This window comes from Halichoeres trimaculatus, unplaced genomic scaffold, assembly GCF_033239565.1.
Source record: "Halichoeres trimaculatus isolate MK-OKI-2021-1 unplaced genomic scaffold, fHalTri1.1 fHalTri1_scaffold_16, whole genome shotgun sequence".
NCBI classification, from domain to species: Eukaryota; Metazoa; Chordata; class Actinopteri; order Labriformes; family Labridae; genus Halichoeres; species Halichoeres trimaculatus.
In genome coordinates, this window is record NW_027437194.1 from 30,629,725 (window position 1) to 30,649,903 (window position 20,179).

Sequence of the window (20,179 nt, forward strand, 5' to 3'; positions counted from 1 at the left end):
TCGCAGGGTCTGTGCTCACTTTCCTTTGAGCTATGAGTCAGTTTACCTGACATCTACTTTTTGTGTCGTTTTAAGGCTTTGCATAGTGGCTGCTAGCATAAAGTTGTATAATTAGATTGAAAAGAAGTTGATAATCATTGAGTCTGATCTTGTGTTATGCAGACCGAGCTCTGTGTGGTGCACAATGTACAACGGAGCATGAGGTCTGCCAAAGATGATATGATAAAACACAGAGATCACTCTGTTACTCTTTAGGATGTAACATCTATCAGTTTATACATTTCGAATGCATATGCTATATACTACATACTGTACTAGCAACAAAACAAAGAACACAAAAGTTACCGTCCTCCTCTTTTTCTCACTGTCAGAGGTCTTTGAGACGGAGTGTGTCTGAGCAGTGTCAGAGAAGCTAAATGACACCATCTTTAAGAAAACCGCAAGCATAACCCACGAAATGTATCAACCACACAGTTAATGAAGTTTGTGTGACAGTAAGCGGTCTAGAAAGAATGCTTGCATGCATGAGTGGGTGTGGAAAGTGCAACAGTTAAAGGTAAATGAAGTCTGGAACAGGAAAGCAGGGCTAAGTGGGTCATTACTGCATAAAACATGGTGCTGAGGCCCATTAAGAGCCTGTGTCAGGCTGAGCAGAGAAAGGAAGCTGAAAGACATTCAAGACCGGGCCAGCAATGCTAAGTGTATCATTTATAGTCATGTTGGCAAGGAAGAGCATTAATAAATGTAGCTGCTGGGGATAAGTTACCCCGCTAACTACTGCCTGCTCTGCCTGAAGAAGATATCTGCCTCTGGATTTGAGCGGAGGAGACGTGAAGCGTGAATGCTCATAAGAGACAGAGACAGAGACAGAGGGGAAAGAAATGAGAGGCCATCAGAGACAGTGGATATATTTGCAAACAAATCAATCTATCCCACACGATTTTAATACTGGATGCAAAGACACGAAAGGTGGTTCTGTTCTTCAGACAGAGACTTTGATCCAGAATTGTACACCTGGAGAAACCCAACTTGTGCAGGGCCGATATGTGAGCACACTTGAAGGTTTTTTACTGACAATAGTTCACATTAACGAATAAAAAACTAACCTAACAGGGTATCATACAGTTGATGTTAAAACACAACAAAACCGACTGGCACCATGGGAATCTTCCATGCTTTGACATTCATGATGAGGAGATAAATCTGCAAGAGTTTGAGTCCAGAAGTCTGGGGCTGAATATGGCCCTGTACTTTTCCATTTGTTTTTAATATTTCTTTGCTAAAGGCACCCAAGGTGATTATACCAGGATATAGGCCTGGGATAAAACAATAAAGAAATTTATCACAATAGAAAAATCTTTGATAGAAAAATGAGACATGGTCAATAGAATTTGGATAGAATTCATTCACTCAACTTTTTGACAGAAGTTTCATTGGCCAATCATATCTGGAAGGAGGAGATATAAATATAAACATTTGGCGCTCGCAGGGTGGTTTATAAAACCTGAAACTGTTAGCAACATTGTTTTTGCATCTATATTCAGCATGTTTGAAAGGCAGGTGCAAACTGGCACAGTGTCACACACCAACAGCTGAGGTCATTGTGGTGAGGAGGAGCAATGACAGACAAGGAAGTGAGAATCTTCCGTGTGCGTATCAACACAGTTAGACTGTCAGAAATAAAAATAGTGGAGACATATTGTCTATCCAACAACGCCATTTCTGAGGTTTGATTTTTTTTTAACTGGGGCTTTGTGTTTTCACTGGCTGTGCTGGTCTCCACCCTTGTGTAATGACGGTTCATCTCCTACGCTCTTCACAGAGCACACGAGATGAACCTCCTCCTTAATCCGCCGGCGGCTCAGTTGAAAGAACACTGCCACTGAATGACCTCCCAACTGTTTCCAGGGCATTTACAAGAGCGTTAAATCTTTATTTAGAGAGGTTAGTCTGAGTAGGTCACCTGCAACACACCAACTAAAAACAAAGTAAAGTAGATGTTCCTGTTTTATTTCTCTAAAACAGTTTATAATGTTCAGTGCATCTGTCACATTTAACCTCTGACAAAAAAAAAATCTAGTGACTTTTTTGGTGGTTGTAGGCTCCAAAATCACAGGAGAAAAGTTTTTAAAAAAGCGCTGTTTTCTCTCTTTCCCCATTCATGCATGGCCAGCTGTACACTACGGGAACTAGGACAGCTCAGTTGACAGGTAGGCAGCAACAGGTTCAGCCCCTTCCCCAGACAGAAAAAAAACTTCTAGCTACTTTTGGGCGGGCCTTTAGCTACTTGCGATGCTGAGGAGTTAGCAACACTGGACTGACTCACTCAGTACTTCTCAGACAGTAGGGAAGGAGGTGCGTTGAGGTGTCAGAGCTACAAGCCGATCTCCATGACTTCCATCGCCACAATGATGCAGTAATTCATGCAAAAGGAGCCCTGACCTAGTATTTAACAAATATAAATGAAGAAGGCCAATGTTTCTGAGTTGAAAATCCTTGTTAATGGTCTCATGTAAAATAATTTTGTGAGGTGTTGAAATTTGGGTTTTCATTAACTTAAAGGAACAATTATCAAAATTAAAAGAAGTTTTCTCATTATGCAGACACACCTGACCAGTACACATCTGCTAAATAAAAAAAGTGTGCACCCGTTAAGTGTTAACCATTGGTTAAGTGTTAACCATTGTTAAAGTTTGGTTTGAGCCCTAGTCCTGCTCCTGTCCCTGTTTCTGATAACATGTCAGATAATTATAATTAGGGTGTAGTTTATCACACCATGGCTGGCCAATCAGAGACCAGGCCACTCTCTGAAAACGCCTCCTCTTAAACTTTTTTTGGGTTAGTCACTCAAGAGTACTCTTTATTTTGGTACATATTTGTGCACAGCAAAGGGCAGCAGCTCCTGACAGCAGCATGTACAGTGAGTGTGCTGATTGGCTTTATTCAAACATCACCGTCTCTTTTATGCAATCAGACGCCAAGGTTAGAGAGGTTAACAGAGACAGAAATAAAAGACAAGGCACAGATTTTGATTTAGACAAAGAAAGTGGCAACAAAAGAAAGAAAGACGATCAGAAATAGACTGAAAGTGAATAGACGGATGAATAAAGAGGAAACTGTTTGGAGGAAGATGTCAAACAGATAGAATAATGAATGTAGGACATAACAGTGAAGGCTACGTGTAGGTGTGAAGAACAACTGCACTGGGAGTGAAATGAATGGAAAAGTAAAAAAAGAAGTGAGTCATGCAAACTGTAAAATATAGGGTTTTATCAAAGCTGTCTGGTCGGGTTAAATGGCAGCAGAGATCCTCCAGTGACCTGCAGAGGTGTGCTGCTTTCTGTCCATAAGGGTCCACACAGTTTCTCCTCAGATACACACAAGCCAAAAGGCCTTTGTCTGAGTAAATCCTGAGAGATACACAACACTGCCGACACTTTATCACACACAGTGAAAGCTTTACAGTTACATAACTGGAAGCACTTGAATAAACCTGAAGTTATGGCGTGTTGAGTGTGTCAAGTAGTTTTCAGATTAAGCAGAATTATGGATGGATATTCTGGTTACATTTCAAGGAGAGTCAGAAGAATAAAGCCTTGTTTCCACTAAGCAGTTCAGTCCGGTTCGTCTCAGTACGGTACACATTTTGTATAATGTTTCCTTTGACTAAGGTCCACCTCAGGTCCCCAAATTACTGACCCATACCGTCCCACTTTTTGGTACCCTTTTGTCGGGGTGCCAGACATACTGATCTAAACCCAGAAGGTGGAGCTACAAACACTGCAGTCTGTTGATTGGTCAAAAGAATCGTCACCTCCTGTGTGACAGCAATAATAACGAACAACACATAACCCCTGGTCAACTTTGTAAAGATAACTTTCTTTTTGTTTGGAAAATGTCCTCGTCACGCATCCTCACTCTTTATTGACCGTGTCTGATTTTTCTTCTTTGTTGGATTCATCAGTAGGGTACACTGTGTCAGCTATGGTGTCACACTATTATGTAGCTGACACGACAATCGGCATCTGGCTTACATGCCACCTACCAAAAAGGGCACAGTTGAATGTGGAAACAGAAACAGGATCAGGCTTTACCAATCTAACCTGTACCAATGTAACCTGTACCAAACAGCACTGATCCGTACCAAACCGCTTAGTGGAAATGGGGCTTAAAACACTTGTGTCTGCTTTTACTCAACAATAGGAAGGGGAATTGATAAGATTTTGTCAAAACCGATGCCCTTATTGATTCTGCTTATCGATCTGATTCTTTATCGATCCCCTTATCAAATCCTTTTGTGAATTTTCTTGGTGCAAAAAGTAGCTTTAAAGTTTTTCTGTGTCAACAACAATTAATTGAGTTTATACTGGAAGTAAATAAAATGTAATTTGTCCCTGAGTCTGGATATTTCTGGGCAGAATTATACAGAAACAGGTTAAAAATTGCACACAATGTGATGTTGATGTACTGTGATGTAATATATTGATAATTATGTAGGCCATCTAGTGTCTCAAAGTGGTTATAGCAATGGTTTAAGTTAGTTGGAAGCTATCCGTAGTTATGAAGTCAGCCATGAGCCTTTCATTAGCCTGTTAGCTTTTGACATTTGAAATTCTCAGTATTTTTTACCAAGAGTTGATGTGATATGTTTTTGTGATGAAAGTTCAAATTATATTCTGAAGCTGAAGTTATACTGATTTATGCTAACTGCTAGCATATCAATGCAGTTTCCCATATATGTTAGCATCAAGCTTGCACTATTTTGTTATACTGATAAATAAGGTGATTTATACCATTTCAAATGTACTGAATATGAATCTCCTGAGAGAGAGTGATGTACATTTCTTTATGAAGTCAGTTCTTTAGTAAAACTTCAAGCTGAGAATCCAGAATCAGAGTTTTCTTGGGAAACGTGAGCTAACTACTAAGCTAAGCTAGCTGCAGCAGACAAGTACACGTAATGCCTGGCTGCTCCAGCACAATGTAAAGAAACGATAAGGGAATGGTTAAGCACAAAGGCAAACAATATCGATGGATTGAAACATTTCTTATTGATTCTCAACAGGAATCAGTTTTCGATTCCCATCCCTGCTCAACTTATGTCTTTCTGAGACACAGAACACTCAGTATGTTTACAGTTTCAGTACGTTGCAGCTTAAGAAAATCGAACTAGGAGCTTAGTCAGCACCAGACCAAGCCATTAAGATGCATGTTAACAGCTCTAGTTAGATCTATAAGCATGTAGGAAACGTAAGGTGCAACAGCTGTACCCATCTTGGTCATTGTTGTTAGAATGTTGCTTCCTCTTCAGGTGAACGAAACTAGTCAGACAGGCATGCAGCTTCGCTTATCAAAACGGACACAGCGCCACCTATAGCAGTGGCTCAAACTTCATAAAACCAGTGAGGGATCTGTTCAGACTTCTTTTCCTTTTTGTTTCCCTTTTTTCTCTGTGTTGGAGCTGCAACATGTACTAGAGCAAATCAAGTTCAAAAGAAAAACAGAAACACATTCGTTGAACCAATGTTGCTGTTCAAGACTCATCAGAGGTGAAAGAGGTCTCACTAAAACACCACAAACTATGACACATTCAGTATTTTTTCCTTGAACTCTTTACACAGAAAACTGAAATATAAGCATGTGTTTCCGTCTTGTTTTTCAATAAAAAAAAACGGCCAAATGGATCTGAAAATGTAGTTTCAGGTGTTTGTCTTTAAGATCTTAAAATAAGACATTTTTCTGGACTTGTGAGGTGATCGTGGCTCATATTGAGTCCAATTAGCCTATTCTTACTAAAAAGGAGACACAAACACTTTCTTTTATTTCAGTTTTTGGAGAGAATCATTTTCTCTGCAGATCAGACTTTTTATCTACCTGGTGGAAGGGGTCTTTCCTCATGTTTCTGCTGGCCAGCGGTTCATCAAAGGGGAACACCACAGAGTAGTTTTTGGCGTAGGACTCGTGGCTCCGCTCTCTGATCCAGCGTTGGTTGCCTGTCAGTGAGTTGTGGAAACGCCTGAAAGCAGAAAGAGTTATGCATATTAAAAAATCACAACAACCAAATCTTATCCTCTTTCTTCCTGTTCCTGCTGCTCTCTGTGAACTACCATCAAACGCTCTGAGTAATTCATTCTGTGGCATGACACTGGGCCTGATGATCATACAATGTAAGAATATGTTTAGGTACCTGATGTCATAACCATACATGTCCTTCTCAGGGCGGCCATGTATGATCCAGTGAGCCAGCTCTCTGCCACAACCACCTCCCAGCATCATACCTGACAAATAAACAAGAAGCGAAAGAGTAAGCAACAAAAACTAAAAACACATTCTGCGATGAAAGCACAACGTCTCTTTTGAAATGAAAATCAAAGTAGAGCTGGGGATACATCGGATACAAAAGATCTATCGCAGGTTGTTGCATGTAAGATGTACAAAATGACTAAATCGCAACCATCGAGTACAAATGATCATGTAAATGTATCCAGATGTCTGTGTGTAACTCTTTGGAGTTTTACTTCTTTCACTTTCTGCTGGTGTTCCTCTAACAGCAAGCAGCCCCTTTCCCCTCCCACCCAGAAAACTCTCCTGCACATGTGTGTTTTTGTATTAGAGAAGGGGAAAAAAGAAGTCGCGTGCATGGCTCATCAGTTGCTTGTTGTGGGTTTTTGGCTTGAATCTAAAATGTTCGTAAAAATGCAGTTCTTTGTTTGGTTGCTTTGCTGTCTGTATGATCCCTGCCTGGTTGTCTCCCAGCTCGCTACAACAAGAAACAAACACGACAACACATTCCCTACTTTAGTTTCAGTTTCTCCTCTCTCCTCGCACTCACTTTGCTTATGCACACTTTAATGCATCAAAGAGTTGAATTTAACCTTTGGATATGTTTTTTGTTTTAGGAAAAATCAATATAAGGATGTATATCATGTGTCACCTGTATAGTCTAAAACAATGGAGATGTTGGTTTTAGGGCCATAATGTGCAGCATTGAATCAAAGTCATTAAAAACTGTGTAAAGATTTTGTTTTTTTAAAGGCGCTGTGAGGACCATCTGTGTGATGTCGATTGTAGTGACACCATTGGCTAGAGTTGGTAGTGTTCTTGTGGGATAAAGACTCCATTTCCCATGAGCTTCATCACCCACTGTTAAGAAGACGTGACCCTTGCCAAAGTGTACACTCATTTAGAATGTGAATGAATTGAGTGTGGATCTCTTTTTCAATACTCAATTCTTTGTTTACACAATGTGTGAATTTAAAGTTGAATAGCATTTAGAAAAGTTTGTGTTTTTAATTTTGGGCCAAGAACAGACTAATATAAAAGTGAGACTATTTCAAGATGACTTACAACAGGGTATTTGCTGAAATCCTGAGGTTAAATTCAATACCTTTTTAAGACTTTTAAAAACCTTTCAAAAAGTCTTGAGACCTTACCGCGACTTTAAGCTGCTGTTAGCAACCAATCTTTGATGATTGTAGTTTTCATTTTAACATAAATTAGATAAGCTGAGAAGGAATAAAGCTTGAAAGTATAAATGAAACTAAAGGCAGCTTAATTGACATTCCCATTACCACAACAAGTAACAGTTATTTAAGGCCAACTTGCATAAAATACATATGGATAGCTACTAAACTACTGTATGAACTGAGCTTGTTGTCACATTAGTCTATGGATATGTTGGGCTGCTAGCGATACATATAGCCCGCGCCCCACAAAATTACAACTTTGCTTGTTGTCACGTCTCAAACAACTGCGCTACGTAACTATAGATAAGTACCTTATCTCATCGCGTAGTATTCGGTAAAAAGGTGATTTGAACAAAGATTTGTTCCAAAACAACTGAGATCAGGAGAAGCTGGGGGAAGCTTTCTCTAAATCGTAAGAATCCAAGATCCCAGGTCATCAAAAGTCTGAGAAATTTTCTCAGGAGGCTTGAGAAACTCTTATGATCTAGAGTGAAATATTTAGAGATGCTAAAGCTTTTTCTAGATGCTTACGCTGGTCTGTGATAAGTGTGACGAGCAAAATGATCGTCCAATCACCAGGTGTGGTTATTTTTGAAGGTTCAGACCCTGGAAACATTTTCTTAACAGATGGACCATTTCCGTGGCGGATATATGGAACTGTCCACTTGGCGTGTCAGGTTAGTTTGTAACAGACGCAAGGAGGAAAATAAATATTCATGGATATGTTTGGAGTCAAAGCTTGAACACCAATAAAATTTAATACTTTTTAAGGGCCTTAATTTTCCCACAGCTGATTTATCAACCTTTAATACTTTTCAAGACCTGGCAGACACCCTGTACAAATTCCTCACACAGCTGTTAACATCTAACATAAAACTTTATTTTTGTTTTATTTCAATCTGGTAATTCACCAGTCTTTATTTGGCACAGTTATTAGTAGATGACAGATTATTAATTATATTTAAATAAAGGTTTTGCTCAGCAAAGATATGTTTTCCGTTGTCACTTCAGTTCTTTCCGTCTTTAAAGCCAGGATGAGCAGTAAAGTCCCCCTCAGGTCACTCACCAGCGCTCACATTGTTCAACTTTCATCCTGACCAACTCACAGGAAACTGGAACGCCACTCAATCATTGTGGATTTACTCTCACCTACCCTCTTGCTGAATGTTAACCTTCACAGTCTTGAGCATTAAACTTCAGCTCTGTCTCCTCTCATTGTCTTAAACATTAGTGGAAACGGGTGTCCTTGTTGCTTTCTGTTGCACAAACCTGACAGCTTCACAGCATTCACCTGTCCACCTGTGCTGCTTTGGTGATCACTAAATGTGGCGTGGTGTTCTAAAATCAGGCCCTGTGTTACACAGAGTGTCAGGAAAACTCTTGATGTATAAGAGAGACGGTCAAACTGTGCAGCCACACCAACAGAGACACTACCTTTGATTGAGGCAGGCTTTTATTTGACGTTTTTAGCAATGATGTGACATGATGCCTCTGAATATAAAACCATCCCTGCTTTGTTCAACCTCACTCACAGTAATATTTTGTCTGAAACAGAGTTTCAAGGTAAACCAGCATTCCTCTCTAACAGTTTGATTAACTTTGTTGATTAATTTCTGACCTTTTGTGAACAAAGATTCAATAATTCAGCAAAGAAAGTGCACAGATTAATCGATGACAATGATTGATGCAGTTAGAATTCAATTTTGCTTTATGCTCACATTTACTCTACACATTGCAGACAAAAGTTTTGAAATGATTGAAAATCAGCCCCCCAGGATATTTTTCTCTTTAACCCACAGCTTCTCCAGAGGATGTGAAGTAGGTGTCATGAATGAACAGAATGGAGAAGATATTTTCTTTCTCTGCCTCAGCTTCTATACATATACTTCTATAATACAACCTAAAGAGGTTTGTTCTGACCTTTGTGCCACTGTTTGACCCTTGCTCACAGCATCCTTTGAGCATTTTAACCTCACCATCTTCATCCATACATGAACTGCAGTGTGAGTGTTTCAACAGAAGAAGCATATGAACGCTGGCAATTCCACATTTCATCCATCCAAAACCAAAACTGCTGGGTTAATGAGCTCACCCCTCAAGCAGCCCCCTTCTGTTGTTTTGTTGCTGGTAATTTACATGTGTGTGTGTGTGTGTGTGTGTGTACACACACTCAGAACATCACTATGCAGCAGCGCTACCAGTCCTTGCATGTCCTTGCACCACTCTTTCATCCCTCCATCTTTATCTCTCACAGCGAGCCCTCCATCTCTCTATCTCTCATCTCTTCCTCTTGCTGGGGCGCTGTCACTCCAGGCCAGGCCTGAGCGGGTGTTTGAATGGCGGGTCGGACAACCAGAAGGATGGATGGATGGATGAATTGGAACAGGGCAGAGAGATTGAGGGAGGAGGGGAATGATGGAGTTTTCTCCACACAATGTGAACACAATGTGAACACAAGCAGCAAGGCGAGGTGGCACTGATAAATGTCACCCTAGATAACCACGCTGATGTGTGAGTGTGTATCTGCGTGTGAACTCTCATGCCTGTGCCACTGCTGGTCTTATCTCCCGTCTGCCTCCACCTCTCCTCTTCATTAACCCTCCATTAATACCTCATGCTGTTGATAAATGCTGCGCAAACATCCGTCTCTTCTGCACTGGTCCCTTGAGTTTTTGCTTTCTTCTAGTTTCTTGTGACATTTATTGTGAAGTTTCTACTTGGATTGATTGGAGTTGTACTTCTAAAGCATCTTTCTAGTCTTTGTGACCACTCAAAGTGTTTCTACATTGTATTCTCATTCACTCATCCTCACGTCAGTTACACTCTGATGGCAGGGGCTGCCACAGTAGGGAACCTCCCATTAATACACATTATTCACTCATTGCTTAACCACAGCAGTAGCAACATGGGGTTCAGTGTTCCACTCAACTCATTGGGTGCCAATGACATCATTAGACATCAGTTATGTTTCTCAATGGGACGGTCTGGAGGAGCTTGTCTATCAATATCAAGCCCTGTTTACACGACACTGTGTCATCCAAAGACACAAAAACAGTGACAATAATCTGCGTTTAAACGGAAATGCTGATGGAGTGTAAACGCTGTAGTAAGCATGCCAGGCTTGCAGGTGGTGCTATAACTGTCTTGTCCAGAAGTAGTTTTTGGTATATCTCCACAGAAGTAGAGTTATGCCGATAATCTGGTGTATTGGTGAATGCCAAGAGCAGAAGTGGAGCGACAGATGCACATTTTGTTGAAAGACAGTCAGCAGATTCAACAGATTGAGCAGCACAAGCTCAACATGGTAGTCCACGACGATCCTAACAATGCTACTGTTGTACTGTTGTACTGTTGTATGCACTTGTGCAAAGCAGTGTGACATCAGTGTTTTCACTAAAAAAGCCGGCTTAATGTTGACATGGCAATGGTGGCTGCAGGATACTAGAAACAATCTGGAGGCTGATTTTAAAAGTTTGCATTTAAGGTCGGCTAAAACGCTGTTTCCATGTAAACAAGAGGCTTAAATGCAACTATACTTTGGCGTTTCACCCTAAACCAGTTGTTGTGCAAATGGCCCCTCAGGCTTGTAAACTCATGCACTGATGAACTGACCCTGTCGGGGGCAGCAGTGCTCTACTTGGATGACAAGCGCTAAAAACTGATCAAAGCTATTTTCCTCTGTGTTTCTGGTGAAGCCAAACCACTTTTTTTTCCTGATGAAAGAAGAGAGTCTACCCTTTCCTTTTGTGGTTTCTGTGTTTATAGAGTCAGAATCAGAAATACTTTATTAATCCATTGGGGAAATTTGGTGACACAACACAATATTCTGAGGGGTTTAAAGATCGGTCAAGATGCTCCATAATAACTGTCAGCCATTGAGTTAAGGACACTTTAGCATACAAGTACAGGAGCTGGGGTGAAGCCTTGACTGTACATGTTGTTAAAATAATGTTTATAATGAAGGAGAAAACATAAATCTTTCTCACAGACTGTGCAGTAAGCAGATGTGGCCTCTGTGATGTCACCAATTGGTTTCTGATTCAGAGTTCTGAACCCTATCGGACGCAAGTGCCATGTGGAAAAAGTTTGACTCAGCCTAACTACATCCTTGTTTGGTAAAGAAGCAGGCCTTCAGTCTCCTTACAGACAGCTGCAGGGTGCCCACCCATCAGTTAGGTCAGCCATGTCCTCTCATGACTCGTACGTTTAAGAAGTGCAAAAAATAAGAGTTGAAAAACACTGCTGTCCTTTTTTTGCCAATGCTCAACAAAACATTTTGGACAATAAAATTCAGAAATAATAAAATCTAAACACTTCTCATGCCAAACTCTTGTCCTGTTCCTACAGATTCTGCATTTTGGAGAAGAATCTCTTAACAAAAAGCACAAACTTTAATTTTTTTGAGCTATATACCATCCCCCTGTGGCTCATAGAAGCTTAACAGTGCAGCAAAAAAAATCGGATTTTCTTTTCTTGGCTGCTGTCTCTTTAACCCCCTTTCCTTTGATTGGCAAGCCCTCTGGGAGTCTGTCAGGGGGTGGAGCTATCGGTCTTTGAGGTCCACCCCTCCATCATGTCATGTACTAGTTAAAAGATCCTAATGCGATGACCTCATCATTTCAGCAAGTCTCGTTAAGAACTCGTGAAGATCTTGTGCTATTTCCAGAAAGTGCTCTTTTGAGTTTGTTTAAAGACAGATTCAGGGATTTCTACAACGATTATGTGAAAGGTTTGAAAATCTGCACATTTAGTCTGAACATCCAGGATGTTTTATCTTGTATCCATGTTTAAAATATGGGAAAGCAGGATACTCCCTCTTTAGAGGAGCTTTGAACAACTGACCTGTTGTTTTCTCAGCTTCCTCTGTTCTGCCTTTGATACAACCCATTTTCTTGAATGGTAAAAGCTGTGCCTCTCCATAATACCAGTAAAGGTGCTGGTTATTGTGATGATGAATAAGAGGGTGATTCAGCAGTTAAAAGCTGAAAAAGATCCATAATTACAACAAAGAAACGTGTTTAAAGTGAGAAGATCTGTGTGCTGATTCTGACACCCAGAGTAAGAAATTTAAGAGTTGCTTAGTAACGAGTACAAAAGGAGCCCAGGAGGAGAACTCCATTAAGTAAAACATCTTAAAACTGGGAAAAGGAAAACAGGTGAAGTGGTACGAGCTTGAGCACAATCAGTGATGGATCCCTTTTTGTCAATCCATCATCTCTGGTTTCTGAAAGGGATCTGATCTTTGCTTTGAGATGAATGAGTGACTTCCTGACTGTGAAAGACAAGCATGACTTTTTACTTCTGTGTCAGAGAGACAAACGGACCAGAGGCAGAAAGATGGAATGAGATGGAAAAAAAAGACAATGAAGCAGACTCGACTCAGTTCCTGCTTTGACTTGTTTGTTAGCGTGCTGAATATGACTGCATGTGTTTGGGCTAATAAGGCTTTTGAACCGTCCATGCTGTGCTTTGCTGGTTTAAAACCCTCATTATCCAGCCTCTGGTAGCAGGTGTGGTGTATCTGTGACAGCTGGTCAGTTTCAATGGGCTTGTCCCTGTATGACACTCAAAAACAGACTGGAGGACACAGTCACTGCAGTGCTTCACCCACCTCATTTCACATCCAAACATCACAAATCTGACGGTGTCAAGGAGAGACAGGAGGACAAAGACATCACTGTTGAAAGGGAGCTGAACATCTAATGGTCATTTTTTAATTAGTTAGTCCAGAACTGGACAAAAAATGAACCATTATACATTCCTGACAGCCTGTGCAGCTGATCTCAAAAATGTTCTATTTATGATAATATAAAGGAATGAGATGGTTCATGTAAACTGTTTCGTTTGTGTGCAGATGCATCAAAATGGTGTAGTTAAGACCCAAAAGAAATGCAAACTCAAGGTCCTTACTTTGACCTAAACTGTGATCACTTTTGTGCAGTGAGCTCAAAGAGTGGTCACCTGTAAACATCTTTCTGGAAGAAAGAAGGGTGAGCTTTACAGAGTTCAGTGCAAAGTACATCAAGCCCCCACTGGGCCAAACAAAACCTGAAATGAAACCTCGCCTACTCAATTTATCATGAAGTCCTAATCAGAAAACACCTTTTGGTGGTGTTCATTGTTATCAGGAGCAGTAGCACATGGCGTTTCTTTTGTGTGTGTGTGTGTGTGTGTGTGTGTGTGTGTGTGTGTGTGTGTCACTCTGAGGTAGAGATGCTGCAGCTTCACCAAACTCAGCTTCTTTTACTCCTCTAAATATGTCCTTCAGTGAATCCAAACTGCTTTCTTAAATTTAGTGTTTTATCTATTCAGCCATATTAAATCATTAAAAAAAATTTAAACCTCTTTTTTTTTTACTAATTTTACATATTTTACTTTAATTCTTTCTTCCTTTCATGATCTTATTTTCATATTTACAGTCAAATATATTATCTTATTATTTCTGTCACTAGTTTGCTTTATGACATGTTTTTCAATCCTATTTCTTTTACCGTTATATTTTTAACTCTTTAAAGCACTATGAATTACTCAATATATTAAGGCTGCATAGCCCTCTTTAATTTATTCTGGATGTATACTTTTTTTATCATTTAATTTAATATTAGCGTATTGACCCGAGTTTTTTTTTTTTTTTTTTTCAGTAAAAATAACGTGGAAAAAGGGAGGGGGTTCGCCTGACAATCAGGGTCCAACCATTGACACATGCTGATAGTTGTCTAAGGTCTTTGTCACTACACAAACACAACAGCAGAGAGCCAGTGAGCTCACTGTGGTGTAGTCATCTGCCAATCACAGCAGAGACGCAGTGACAGGAGATGACAAATGGAGAGACACTGTGATCAGAAGGTCAAAGTGGATCAAAAGTTGGGCGAGCTAACAGACAACTGAGGCAGAGTTACGATGCTAACTTTAACATAATGATGGTCAATGCAGCTGAGACGTCAGGCAGACAAAGATATAGAGTTACAGTGTGTAATGTCTTATTATCACACGTCCAAAGACCATCTGAAAAATTTGAACTGTGAAGGAAAAGTTTAACATGGTCCTGGTCAAAGCGACTGTTTCCAAAAGACTGAGAGGATGGTGTGTGAGTTTATAGGGAAGTGTAACAAAAACATGAACATTACCAGAGCTGTCATCAGAATTACATTCAAAAACACAGATCTTATTGTTTTCAGAGCCGAAAATGAAAACAATCTCTAGTTATTATTTTAAGGATTCTCTTAGAATTCAATAAAAGTAGTTTTCTTAAACAAAGTAAATTTTGGTTATCAGAGTCTTTTTTTGAAGGTTGGTCTTGAAAAAAGAGGGGGTCATCATATAATTGGGGTCGTCCTATATTCCGGTCAATACGGTACCTTTTTTAAACTGTCATTATTACCCATAGTTTATCGTGTTTCGATCAAGATATAAAAAAGAGCATGCCTTCGAGCCCAAATTGTTAAAATTGCAACAGAAATAATCCTGCTCAATCGTCTCCTATGAGCCTCCATACATGTGTTTCAGTGTCTGTGTCTGCCTCAACGCCCTCCTCAGCCTGTGTGTTAATGTTCTTGGGCAGAGAGTTAACGTTGTCACACAAGCTACAGTGTGCCCAGTGCACAAGTGACTTTGGTGGTGTTGATAATATCACACGGAAGAAGTCACCCGAGCTGTTACGCTGGTGGATGTAGCACAGAGAAAGAATAGCACAACCAAAGTGAAAAAACAAACAGGTAAAGGTTTTTCCTAAACAAGGGTGAAGCTTGGCATGACTTTCACTCTCTTCTGGGAACTTGGAGAGCAGCACAGGACAAAGAGCGACATGAGTTAGCGTTCTGCTAACCAGGTATGTGTCAAATACCCTGTGATTAGCTTGTGCTAACATGCAAAGTCAGGTGCGCGGCTCTCCAGTCTCTCCCACGCGAAAACGCAATGCTGTAGGTGGTTGCTAGGTTAGTGAATGTGTTCACATAGTCACAGTCTAAACACGAAGGTATATCATAGGTTATTAAGAGCAATATATCAAGAATCTCTGTATCACAATACCAAGAGATTATTCTGATCTTGAGCCATGTGTCAACAGCAGCGCGTCTTGAGATTCCTAGCCTTAGTCAGCGCCTGTTGGCTGGGATTGTTCAGCTTTCTTTCCTTTAAGCTAACTCAATGAATTATAACATATATATATTCTTACTTGTCAGAACTCCAGCCCTCTGCATCTCCAAACCTCTCACCGCAACAGCTTTAGAGGTTGACCTTTGTAGTCCTTAAGTAGGATAAAAAAGGTTTTCTCTAGACCGTCTCTTATCCCTAGTGGTGATTGCTTTGCCCTTTATGCCCCCTCTCTCCACTTTCCTTCCCTGCTAAGACACTCACATCCCTCTGAGTTTAATGTCAAAGGTAGGCTAATGGACTATGGAAGAAAGTGGCTCGAGTTGTTCTTTGAACATGTGTGAGTGTTATCTATGGATTCAGTAAAAAAACTGAGATACACTCCATTATTCATCCGTGCTTTGACAGGGTCCTCAGAGGTTTGCTCTGACTACATCAAAATCCAGTGTTCAGCCTGTTAGTCCAAACTGAGCAGACGAAAGGAGAAATCTTCTTTGACCTTTCCATCTCTATCATTTTATGTGTCTCTCCAGGCAGAGCTCCATACCATCAAACTGTTTAAAGTATCCTATTGTGAGCGACATGAACCTCATGTGTTGCACCAAAAGCCTATGATGTTGACATTCTGACTTTTTTAAATCATATGCCTGTGATTCCTACGTTGGCTCTGCTCTTACCTGCACTGTTGAAGCCACAGCCCAGAAAGAAACCTCTGACCTCTGGAGCTTCCCCCATCAGTGGCTTATGGTCTGCTGTGAATGACTCTAAAAACACACAGAAGATGAATGTTGTCAATAAAAGTGGTAACAAACCAGGACAACATGTAAAAGTAAAGAAAATGAACATGTCTAATTGTTCAATGAACATTCTCGACTTATTCATTGATTTGAGCACTCAGATAAGTGTGGAGAAAACATTTGTTGCTGCACAGCTACAGATGGATACACTACTTAGGAAAATTAATATTCATCTGAGAGATGATCGCACAGTCTCCTCCACAGCTGTCTCATAGCCTGTCAAGTGGGTATTCATGAGTGGATGTGACATGTTCAAAGTGTTGGCATGAATATTTGAAATTAAAACATGTCCAACAATCAAATGACAAGAAACGCTTCTTCCTGACTCTTGACTCTTAATGTCAGGAGAAATCTGAAAGAAGATCACAACAGACTGGAAAAGAGTTTACGCTTCTGTGGTCTCATGTGTGTGTGTGTGTGTGTGTGTGTGTGTGTGTGTGTGTGTGTGTGTGTGTGTGTGTGTGTGTGTGTGTGTGTGTGTGTGTGTGTGTGTGTGTGTGTGTGTGTGTGTGTACCTGGTCCACAGACAGTAGACTTGATACCAGTCTGCTCCAGATTAGGAACTCTGTTGATTGCACCCTCGATATGTTGCATGAAGACATCCCAGTCCAGATCAAACAGGCTGAAGGCAAATTTATCTGACACCTGGTGAAGAGCACAATGAGAAGTGGTTACTTCCTGTTTTTTTATGAGCTGGTTGTCAAAGACTGACTTTTACTGTCCTCTTGTACACAGATTTCATGTTCATTCTACCACCAGAAAATGCAAATAATCCTGCAATGCACCAAGTTATGTCTGAAATTTATTTCTGTGAGAAAATTACAAGTTGTATGTTTTTGTTGGGACCATTTTTTTCTTTTGCAGTTGTTCAATATATTTAAATCAATATAGATTTTTTTATACACTGTATAGTCTTTATTGTGAAGAAGAAGTCATTTTTTTGGCTCTGGAATGATTTTAATCCAGATGAGAAGAGGCAAAGTGGCTCCTTTGTTAGTAAAGGCTGCAGACCCTGGTCACAGCCCAATTTAATCTCCAGTGGGCCAGGCCAGTAAAATCAGAACATAATAACCTCTTAAAAACTCCACATGTTCCCTTTGTTTCAGTGGAAAAGTCACATTTATTACAGAACATGATGAACAACCTGGAACCACTTCAGAAAAATAACTGTAACAACATTCAGCCTCAACAAAGACACACAACATCCAGTGACATGGATCAATAGAGTGTTTTACTTTATAATCAAAACAACTCAAGATCTAGAAATCATTAAATTTGCATTACACCCTGACCACTTGACTCGACATTCCACACAGTACTGAACTAAAGAGGTAACCGTAAAGAAAGACCCTGCCTTGTAGATGTTTGCTTTGGCTTTCACCAAACTGAACTCTTTTGTATTCAAGCTGCTCTCCTTTGCCATCCTTACACTTTGTAAAGTTATTTTTGTTTTCTTTTTTTTTCTCTTAATCTCAAACTACGCCCCCTGTTAAGGCACAGTCTGAAATATTTTTATTTAATATCTACAATAAAGGGGTGCTGGGCACGCTAGCAGCTCCCAAGTTTCTCCCGTTCTTGTATTCCCATGTCACTGTCTGTGTTCTTATATGTCTTGGAAGGCATGTAACTGAAATGAAATTTCCGCTCGGGAATCAATAAAGTATTCTGATTCTGATTCTGTTTCTGATCCCATGAGCCGAATTCATCCCTCTGGCGGGCTGGTTTTGGCCTTATAGATGTGTGTTTGACAGCTGTGTCATACCCTATAAACTGGAGTAGTAAATATATTAACTCCCTGCACTTTAGACTAGTCCCACCGAGGAAAAAGAGTTTCACTGAGTTGCTAGGCGCCGACCTGTTGGCTAGGGCTGCCTTTTGCAGCAGCTCTCTCTTCTTTGTCTGTTTCTTGGATTTTTTTGTCTCTTTTTCGTCATCTTTGTATTTGGAGTGGATCATTACTTTGTATGGCTCATTTGTTGGTCATGGACATCAAACTTTTTGGGACTTCAGTGATATTTTTACTACTTTTCTCCTGTGTTTGTCTGGAGATCCTACATGTAACCATGGCTGCATTATTTACATGTGAACTCAGCTGTTTGCTGCCTGTAGCATGTCAATGCTAACTGGTGTAAGGCCTGATGTGGAAGGAGGTGAGGACGACGTGCTGGTTCTCAGGTGTGAGCTAAGAAGTGGCAACTTGGACTTGTCCTTCCATCCATTGTTATCGGGAATGTAGGATCTATCTTCAATAAGATGGAAAAGCTAGCTGTGCTAACCCTGCAACAGAGGGAATACCAGAGGGCAGAGTAGCATCATGCTGTTCACAGACATGGCTAACGGAGCTAACACCACACACTAACGCCACATTAGAAGAGCTTCACCTGCTGTGAGCAGACAGGATCCAGGAGACAGAGACTGAACAGACTGCTGAAGAAGCTCAGTCCTGGACCCTGTGGAGGTGGAGGCTGGCTGGACTGGACAATCATGGACAAGCTGTTGGCATCCATTTTCTTTTGGACCTTTTTGCACTTTCTATACACTTTCTTACTTTTGTTTTCTTGATTGCTGCTGTGACTTCGATTTTGTTGTTACAATGACAATAAAGTTATATTCTATTCTATTTTATTCTAAAAACAGACAGGTTTTAAGTTTGCAAATAAGACATAAAGAAATGCCAAACTGTTAAACTAGAGAAAAATACACAACTCCTAAAAATAGAAATCATTATCTATCTTTATTTGGGGGCAATTTTATTCTACTTCTGCTAAATCTTGCCACAAGTGCCTGTGTTTTTTTCCTGTGGTTTTATTTATCATATCTATCTGATCAATTTTACTGGACTGTCTATGAAACAGATGGATGGGTTTTATTTGATCTTTTTTTTTTAATTGTCCTTATTCTTAATGTGTGTGTGCGTTTTGTCAGTGAGTGACGCCCAAACAAACAAATCCCAATCAACAGTGTCAACATGACAATTAAGTATCGAATCTTGAATCATAAACTGGGCAGTAACTATGATGCAGGCCTCCACGAGCAGCTCTCTGTGCAGACTTGAGTGATTTCAGTGAACTCTGCCTGGCTGAAGTGGTCTCAGTTCCCAAAATGAGACTAATTTTCTGCAGAAGGTTGTTGGACGACCAATGTTGGTGCATCACCCAAAAGCCTGCGTCATCCATCCTATTCTGCTCCTCTCCTCTTTATCCTCATCACTCTTGACATGAACACAATGACTCAAAGCAGAGCCACCACATGTGACAGTAAACTCAAAGAGCTGCTGCCAAAACACAACCCTGTAGCATCTGTTGCAATGACTCCTTCTCACCAGGAAGTCAGCATCTGTTAAATCATACCTTTCTATCCTTCAGTTCCTCGTCCAAGCTCTAATCTGCTTCCACCTGGACTGCTGTAACTCCCTCCTCTTCAGCACGGCCAACATTTAGCATTCAGCTCCTGGTACTCGTAACAAGTCATGCAGACCACCTTGATTTGATATGCTCTCCACCTGGACTAATCTGAGCGACTGAGGGAGCTCAGAAAGACAAGTTCAGGTCAGACATTTAGACTGTGTAGCTACAGTGGGAATGTCCGTCACCTCTTCGTATCCAAGCACTGGTCTGTCTTTTTTGCCAAGAGTTTACTGTTCTCGTAGTAACTGCAGGCGCATCAGGCTGCACAGACTCCTCATATTAAATATATGTGACTCTTTAAATCAGAAATCTGCTGTGAACTACCAAAAGGAGACGGGTTCTTTTACAATTAACGTCAACAGTGTCACTTTAGACCGCAACATCACAGGAATGTTTTAACTGGTGGCTGCTGCTTTCA

The 20,179-nt window shown here is 40.5% G+C and overlaps 1 protein-coding gene across 2 annotated transcripts in view; it reads right to left on the reverse strand.

The window, feature by feature from the left end:
- The window catches only part of sardh (sarcosine dehydrogenase), an 85,243-nt gene that overhangs the window by 39,909 nt on the left and 25,155 nt on the right, over positions 1 to 20,179 (reverse strand). For both annotated transcript variants that reach the window (XM_074690967.1, XM_074690968.1), the window contains exons 9-12: positions 16,870 to 16,999; positions 16,235 to 16,321; positions 6,188 to 6,278; positions 5,875 to 6,016 (exon numbers count right to left, since the gene is read on the reverse strand). In XM_074690967.1, the coding sequence (XP_074547068.1) occupies positions 5,875 to 6,016; positions 6,188 to 6,278; positions 16,235 to 16,321; positions 16,870 to 16,999 (450 nt within the window). The remainder of the gene's footprint in view (positions 1 to 5,874; positions 6,017 to 6,187; positions 6,279 to 16,234; positions 16,322 to 16,869; positions 17,000 to 20,179) is intronic.